This window comes from Atta cephalotes (genome assembly GCF_000143395.1).
Source record: "Atta cephalotes unplaced genomic scaffold scaffold00009, whole genome shotgun sequence".
In the NCBI taxonomy this organism is placed as follows: domain Eukaryota; kingdom Metazoa; phylum Arthropoda; class Insecta; order Hymenoptera; family Formicidae; genus Atta; species Atta cephalotes.
The window spans coordinates 4,357,409-4,365,958 of record NW_012130073.1 but is presented as its reverse complement, the minus strand read 5'-3'; the positions used below and the strand labels follow the sequence as shown (position 1 = coordinate 4,365,958).

The 8,550-nt window shown below is 29.2% G+C and overlaps 1 protein-coding gene across 1 annotated transcript in view; it reads right to left on the bottom strand.

The window, feature by feature from the left end:
• LOC105627643 (aminopeptidase N) overlaps positions 1–5,422 on the bottom strand; it is a 23,920-nt gene extending 18,498 nt beyond the window's left edge. Inside the window, exons 1-5 of the mRNA XM_012208921.1 lie at positions 5,093–5,422; positions 2,782–3,080; positions 2,148–2,306; positions 1,454–1,753; positions 100–283 (exon numbers count right to left, since the gene is read on the bottom strand). Of these exons, the coding sequence (XP_012064311.1) occupies positions 100–283; positions 1,454–1,753; positions 2,148–2,306; positions 2,782–3,080; positions 5,093–5,422 (1,272 nt within the window). The remainder of the gene's footprint in view (positions 1–99; positions 284–1,453; positions 1,754–2,147; positions 2,307–2,781; positions 3,081–5,092) is intronic.
• Between the last annotated feature and the right edge of the window lie 3,128 nt (positions 5,423–8,550).

The window sequence follows — 8,550 nt, the reverse complement described above, 5'->3', positions numbered from 1 at the left end:
ATCAAATTTTTTATCGTTAATTTACCAATGAAATGTTACACTATAATAGTAATTTTGACATTACATACAATATGTAATTCCGTTGATTAAAAGGCTTACCGCGTCCATGCCAATGTACTCCATATAACTGGCGAAACCCTCATTCAACCAAAGATCCGTCCACCAACTTGGAGTCACTAAATTTCCAAACCACTGATGCGCGAGCTCATGAGATACCACGACGGCTACCCGTTGCTTGCTACCACTGGTTGAGATGCCTTCTTGATACAACATCGCTGTCTCTCTAAATTAATGTAACAACAAATTAATTATTTTCATTTCTTATACATTAATATGTATCTTTCACGTATGTATAAACTGATGTTACCTATAATGATATACAAATATCAATTACTTCAAAGAAGTTTTATAAATTTTGACCAAATACTATATTTTAGTGATATTTTTCTTTGAAAATAAAAAATTATTTATATACAAATTCTTTCTCTAAACTTAGTTTAAATCCATAATAAATAAAATATATTTGATAAAAGTTTTAATTAATGTTTAAATTAATCGTGAGTGAAGGTGTATACATTAGTGGTTTTTGTATTATGATAAATCTATTTGCAAAGAAACAACTGTTTTACTAATTTTATTAAATAAATTAAAAACATAAAAAGTAGAAGTATAAGAAAAATGTTGTTGAATTTTTTATTACGATTTTAGCTTCTAAATAATTTTAATTAAAAATTTGTCGATGTAAAAAGCTTCAGATAAAGCTAGCGAGCTTGGTGACACAAACATGTACATTCACGCATCACATGATTTGTTTTTATGCTCTTGGTCGCGATACTACTATGTTGTTATTAAAATAAAAATCAAGTAATAATAAAGATAAAAATTTTACTACTAAATATATATGTTTACATAATCAAGAAAATCGATGTTGTACTTCTTTAAAAAAATCATTATTCATCAATCAAATATATTATCTTCTCAAATATCAAATATCGAATATCAAATATAAATATTGTAAATCTAAAAATATATTATATATTTAAAAATAAGTATATACTGCGCGTTTAGTAAAATGATGATTTAAATTACTTTTATCTACCTGATAATGCACAAATTATTAGGAGTGAGTGGGAAAAATGAGGACAGAGTAAACGCGAACGATACTATTGCAGTGTGATTGAGTGATGACCTATTATTTCTCACATCCAGCGATAGTCCGATATATTCCTAATCTCGCACTAATAATCATAGAACGCACATTATTTAAGGTATACATAATTACATACGTATATAATACATATCTATATACATGCAATATTTATGCAGTATAATTGTATAGTATGAAACATATATATATATATATATTGCAAAATGAAATCGATAATATTCTCTTATTTAATATAGTAATGAAGCAAATGTAATTATTAATCCTTTCTAAGTGCATGATATTTACCTATATGTTATCAATCCCCAGTTCTCCATGGCGCCGGCGGAGAAGTCAGGCAACGCGACCATATCCATCTTCGGCAAAGGGAATTTGATCTTGAAGTAGTCCTCGTAAAATTTAAGTATTTTCGGTCCAATATTCAAGCTATATTGTGATTGATTAATAGCATCGTGGCGTGCCCAAACTCTAAAGTTACCATCTTCCGATGTCTTTGCATCAAAATCAGAAACTATGAAGGCCACCAAGTACGTAGACATCGGTACCGAACGATCGTAACAATCCCATACGTACGAGTCTAAACTGGACCTGATTATTAAAAGATAAAAAAGAAAGTTTTTTTAAAATTGCACAATACTTTTTAAAATAAATGTTCTGAAGTCGAATTTTTAAAAGAAATCGGTGTTAAATTATTTTTGATTGTTTTTGATTGTTACTTAAAAAACAATATTTTTTTAATTTGTGAACTTTGTCGGGGCTAAAATATGATATTTTTTATAAATATCATAAAATAAACTTAAATAATTAACATTGCTAACAATATCACTTTAATTAAATTTTATGCGTTTCAAACACTTTGCGCTGAACAAAAATTGAAGTTATAAAAAGAAATACAATTAAATCACAAATTTCTATCATGAAAATTCTTCAGAGAAAATATGAACCAGATTTACAAATTGCCAAATGTATAATATATAATTACATTGGTATCGGTTCTCCTTTTCTGGGCATATTTGAAATAGATGTCATGTTTTTAGGACGCGCTATGTTGATTTGGAATTTGGCTTTCAAAGCCGGTTCATCGAAACACGGGAAAGCACGGCGCGCATCCGTTGGTTGAAACTGAGTCGTAGCAATCCATCTATAATGCAGAAACCAGATACCTTTGGCAAACAGTCGACAGGAGTCCTTGTTTAAGCCTGTACGTAAGCCAAACATGCGACCGCAGCAAGACTATACAAAGGATAATCACTCGCTCTACTCTAATCAAAACACTTTGCGATGATAAGATCAAGTATGCGACAAAGTTAGAAATCAAAGGATTTAATAAAATAATTATCTTCCTTGCTTCTTTTTCTCGAAGAAATGAATTTAAATTTTGTCTTTCGACATATTTTATCTACCATAATTACTTGCTTTTTTATCTAATATTAATGTTTTGTAAATTAAAGTTTCTTTTTCTTTAGATTTTAAATTAACAAATTTAGCAATAAATAAAATGGATTTCTTTTAGAATGAGTTTAGATTAAATAGTACATTTAATTAAATCAATTAAAGCACGAAAGAATAAGTTTCAATTTACACAGACTACAAAGTTTCATTGCGACATCGTTTACCTCGTCTGATTGCCGACCGTATACGAACTCCTGTAGAAACCCTGCAGATAGTCGTTCAGATGGCCAATAAACTTGAGATGCACAACATATTGCTTGCCTTTCTTCAACGTGTTCGATGTTCTAATCACGTGAAATTGCCTGTCGGTGTCGTTTTTCTGCTCCGCGATCCCTATTAGCTTGGTCTTGTTGCTTTTAATCGAGTACTCCCTGACAGTCGTAAAATTCTCATCAATGTTCATATCGACAGCATGCAACGTAACATTATTCGTATCTTGTGTCACGTTTATTAAAATTTTCACCTAAACAAATCATTAATATTTCTGTATTAATAAAGCAACCTTTATATAGTAATATTATGTTAATATTATGCTTAATTTAATTTCAAGTGCTTTAATACTCTATTTTTATTATATAATTATGAAATGCTCATATGTTTTAATTATTTTATAATGTTCGAATTATCTTATATATAATATATAATACATAATATATTATATATAATATCTATATTTTAAAATTATATATAAAATTCTCTAAAAATATAAAATTTTGTTAAATTTAATCACGACCTTAGCATTCTCTTTAGTCTATAAAATACTTACAATTGTAATTCATATTAGACCGACAAGAATAAATCAATTAAGAAAAATAAATCTATTTTCAATAAAAATGGATCTTAGTGAATATAAATATTTCAAAATGAATTTACATTCTGCGAATCCAATTTTGCATATCGAGCACCAAAAATAAATTTATTTCTCTTAACTGATTTATTCTCGTCGATTTAATACGAAATAACTGTTTGTACACGTCTCGAAAAACGATGTTTCTCTCATTAGTTACTGTTACTGGTTATTGTGACAAATATTGCCCTCGACAAATAAAGTCTCGGTAATCGAAAGAGGACGCCTGGAATACGAGAGATCCAGATTCGAATTCTGGCTGAGGCAATATTTTTCGCAATAAATTATATTATTTACAGTTCTTAAAAGTTCTGTTTAAATTGGCATCAAATTAATATCCTTTTAAAATGCTTTTTAGCATCAAAATTATTAATTGTTTATTGATTTAATATATGATAATGCAATTATACTTTAGTTCCGTTTATGATTGTGTTTCAAGATCGAAAAAGATTTCGGCGCGGTTTGCAGAATTGAATATGTAAAATAATATGATAAATTCTTTCATGCTTAAATTATTTAAACACTAAGATCTGCTTCGATCGAAACTACATTCATTTCTCTACAAGATATTTATTTAAATGTCCTCTTTGTATAGTAATTTGAACAATCTTTACAAGTCAGGACAAATAGAATTCGTAAGAAAGCAAAAGAAAATGAAACTTGGCAAAGAATTAAGATCAGAACACACGTGATCTGCCAAAGCCTATTTCTCATGAATCCCACATATGAAAGTGAATGGTTGCGTCAATCGCTAGGTGCGTCTCTCTTCGTAACAGTGTGGCAGTAACAGCTTACGTATAGAATTGCGAATTAAGTACATAAAAAAAATTACACTTTTAATTCTCAATAGAAAGTAGGAGCATTTATAACGTAATCAAACCGGTTTATTTGCCAACAATTTAAAATTGTAAAAAATCTCTTAATATGTCAAAAAAAGATATTTCGATAAATAGTTAATAACACTTTACATTAAATACAACAATCCATTGACAAACGTAAAATAGTGTGTTAATGTATTTCTAAATAAATGTCTAAATGATATAAAACAACAAATTATCATATAATAATAAATATAATAAAAAAATATATAATAACAAGTCAAAGTCATAAATCAAAATAAGTGATAAAATAACAATAAAATAATCTATAACAAGAAAATACATTTTTTTACAAAAAAAATTATGCACAAGTCTAGATATTCAGATTGTTTCTTCGATAACGATAATAGATATAGTTTTGAGAACGAAAGATAGAACCTTTCTTGTAAGTTTTATCGAGAGAAATTTAAATAATCTTGGCATTTTGCCGTATCTATCAGCGTTTCCAAATTTTAATGACCTTTTTATTTAAACTTGTACGTAATTTTGTTACAGAACATAATGTTTTTGTGTTAATCTGCAAATTCTATAAAAAGTTATATTTAAATAAGATCCGATAAAATAACAAGTGTAAAACAGTTGTTGAGCAGTTGCAGTTTAGCAGTTGTAGTTTAAAATTATTTCTCTCTTGAAAAAAAAAATTAAAAAATATAATAGAATACTATTACTAATAAAATCTGTTCATAAATAGAATTTTTTCTATTTGTTACAAAATATATTATACATAAATATAACAAAATAAAGTATTACCTCGCCGTGGAAGGTGAAATTGCCCTCCCATATAAAAGGTATCAGCCATAATTCGTACATATCAGGCACGATAGCCTTTGGTAATCTGACATCTATTTTCTTCTTTGTTGATGTCATCGAAAAACTCCTTCCTGTCGATAAGAGCGAATCGCCAGCAGAGTCCGTGCATGGCTGAACATGTTTTTCCTCGAGACAAGGTGCAAAGTGGTACACCAACAAACCAGTGACGACCAAGCTGATTAGAAAAAATGCGCCCAGGAGGAAGGCGTTACATCGGGAAATCGCGCAACCTTTTTTGCGCCCGAATGTAGTTGTATGTGCGTCCATCATCGCTAGAACCTCACGAGACTGAGTCATATCATGCGTGAGCCTGAAAAGAAAAAGACATGCTTTTAATTTCACTTTTTTTAATTTATGCTAAATTATTGTTTAGTAGTTTATAAATTTAGTTTATAAATGAATTAATATTATTTTTCTTTACTCTCTTATGTCATCAATTTATTTGATTCTTACTTAATTTTATCGCATCTTTATATTTATTGTTATATACCTGCACATTAATAATTTTAATAAGTCCTATATATAATGCAATTATACTACCAATTCTCAGTCTGTGCCTTTTTAAAATCTTTACTTTTGTAATCTTATTATTTGTAAAAATTTCTATTATTTAAATAAAAATTGTATTAAAATAAAATTGTGTTTTCGCGAAATGTAAAATATGTATATAAAATTGATTAATGAGATTTTGTTATGAAGAAATTGCAAGAATCAAGTATAGCGTCATCATAATTACTATCGCAGAAGATCACGTGCTTTAATTAATGATTATATAAGTATATAAGTATATAAGTGTGTGTAAAAGTGTAAATATATAGAAGTCTAAAAGTAATAATAATGGAAGTTCTCAGTCACTTTAAATCTATTATATATCAGATCTACATTTGTATGTCTTATTTCTTGTGTCTGCAAACGTAAAGTGGAAACATTCCTATGAAAACAAAAGTATTCGAATACATACATTTAGAATCTTTTACAATAAGCTTCCAAAGTTGGTCAAAAAACATTTGCAAAAATAAAGCAGTACATCTCACGATTACTGTTAAATCAATATGCCTAATCAACCTTTTTTTAACGATGCAAAAGGGAATATATATTTAATTTTAATTATTTTTTTACACGTTTCTTTTTTTTAAATCTATAATTATATTTTTAACTATCTACAAACATTCACATAAAATGTTACACAAATATGTTTCAAGATTTTTCTTGCACAAGAATAAGTATAAGTTTTTTATTAATTATATATATAAATATCCATTTTAGTTTATATATAAAAAATAGATAAATGTTTAAAAACATTTATAAGATAGATACAAGAAAAATAAAATTAGCTATGAAGACTCTTACCTAACATTTTAGATAGATATTCCATACAAATATACATGCATATAATCATTTGAATCTTGCACAATTGTGCAATATTTCTAGTTCCTAATTGGCAAAATTATCAGTCAAGCACGTTAAAACAAGAATGACAATTTTAATAAGATCATTATATCGGAAGCTTTTTATCTTGCGTAAACCGGGTGAAGGCAACCGATCATTGAAAGTAATTTCACGTTCCAAACGGTTCGAGTGAGCGTGTCAAGGAAACGCGAATGCCATGCTTGAATTAATGTAAAGTTCTTACACCGACGAACTGTCGTAAAATAATCTTACAACATAATCCTACGTGCATTAATCGCATGTAATTTGAATTAAACATGATTTTTATGCGAATAAGCCGTATAGAAGCGTTAAAATATAGCCGTATAGAATTAAAATTGACACAATCACCCTATATATATAAAAACGTTTGATAAAATTCATGCTAAATAAAAGAAATATATATCGTACAATATTATATAAAATTTAATTATTCAAACAATATTGGCATATTTATTTTAATTACGCGAGATAAATTATATATTTTTACGTATGCTGTCTAAATTGTATTTATTTATTTATTTATTAAATGAATAAACACTGCTCTGAAAGCACAGCAAATATTTAACATCATAAATCAAATACGTGTGTCCAAGTAGAATAAAAATTATCATGACATGATATCAATATAGATTTAAAATGATTTTAAAGAGTTACTTTTATACTAGTCATTTATCATTTTGATATTGTGATTATTGTTCTACTTGGACACATGTGTTTTCCATTTACATTTTGTCGGTGAATTATCATACTTGTTGCACCTGTATATATTTTATATTTCCGCAAACGTTTGCGAAACAATCAGCGTCGATTTCACGTCGCAAACAGTTGTGAAGTATATATTTCAGAAGTCTGCGATGGCATTGCAGTCTCCTTCGACACAATGTCGCATCATGCCCACACTTCGTGCTGCTAATAATAAGATTTATCTATCGCGTTTATACTCTTAGGACAGGAAAATTGATTGCAGATTTCCTGGACACTCAGGTCCCACTATTGCCGCGGATTACAAAAGACTCTTGCATAAGAAAACGACTTTTTACCGTTTCACATCCTCTCATTACGATGCACCATTACTCAAGGTTATTCAAGGTTATTTAAAAGATATTTTAAAAGATATTATATATTCATGTTCATATTCAAAGAATACCTTTTTTTACCTTTTTAAAGAATATATGGAAATTTAAATAACTATGAAATAAATCTAATATATTATTTAATTCTTATATTTAATTTTTTTTCTTATCGAATGGAATAATTTTGATATTTTGGATGAAAATGATAAAAATAACACCTGGAGTTAAATCGGCATCAGAAAACACTGACTATAGTCTCACATCTAGGTTCAATGATTTACGTATATTTTTGCGCAAATAATGACGTTACAAATTTATACACACAATTCTAATAACATCGAGATTATCATGAGATTATGTGTACGCCAAACGTTGTCAACGCAAAGTAAAAAACAAATTCCAAAGTAAGAAACATTTTCCGACATCGTACGGTAAAGTCGATCAATATTATGAACTTTATTTTTTCTTGAAACCGAATGCTGAACTCACACAATAGATATCTCTCGAACTCGTGGCTATTTGGTCTTCTATTTCACGTCACTTTATATCATCGAACATCGATCGGAAAACAGGATTACTATCGGCAACGAAAACGCTCCGCTCCGCTCGATGGTTCGCGCGCAACTGCCAAGAAACAGGGCGCAATACAGCTTCGTCGCTTCCTCTCCTGGTCATCCAGGTTTCCTGATCATTGCCGCGATCGTTGTATCAGCCAACACGTCCTTCTACCTGCCAGATGGATCACGTACATGTCGCTTTCCAAATCGCGGGATACCGTACGAGCGGTATCCGGTTTGTCGTAACAACGATCGTAACGATCGATATTCAAAGGAAGGCATGTCTCTCTCTCTCTCTCTCTCTCTCGTCTCTCTCTCTCTCTCTCTCTCTCTCTCT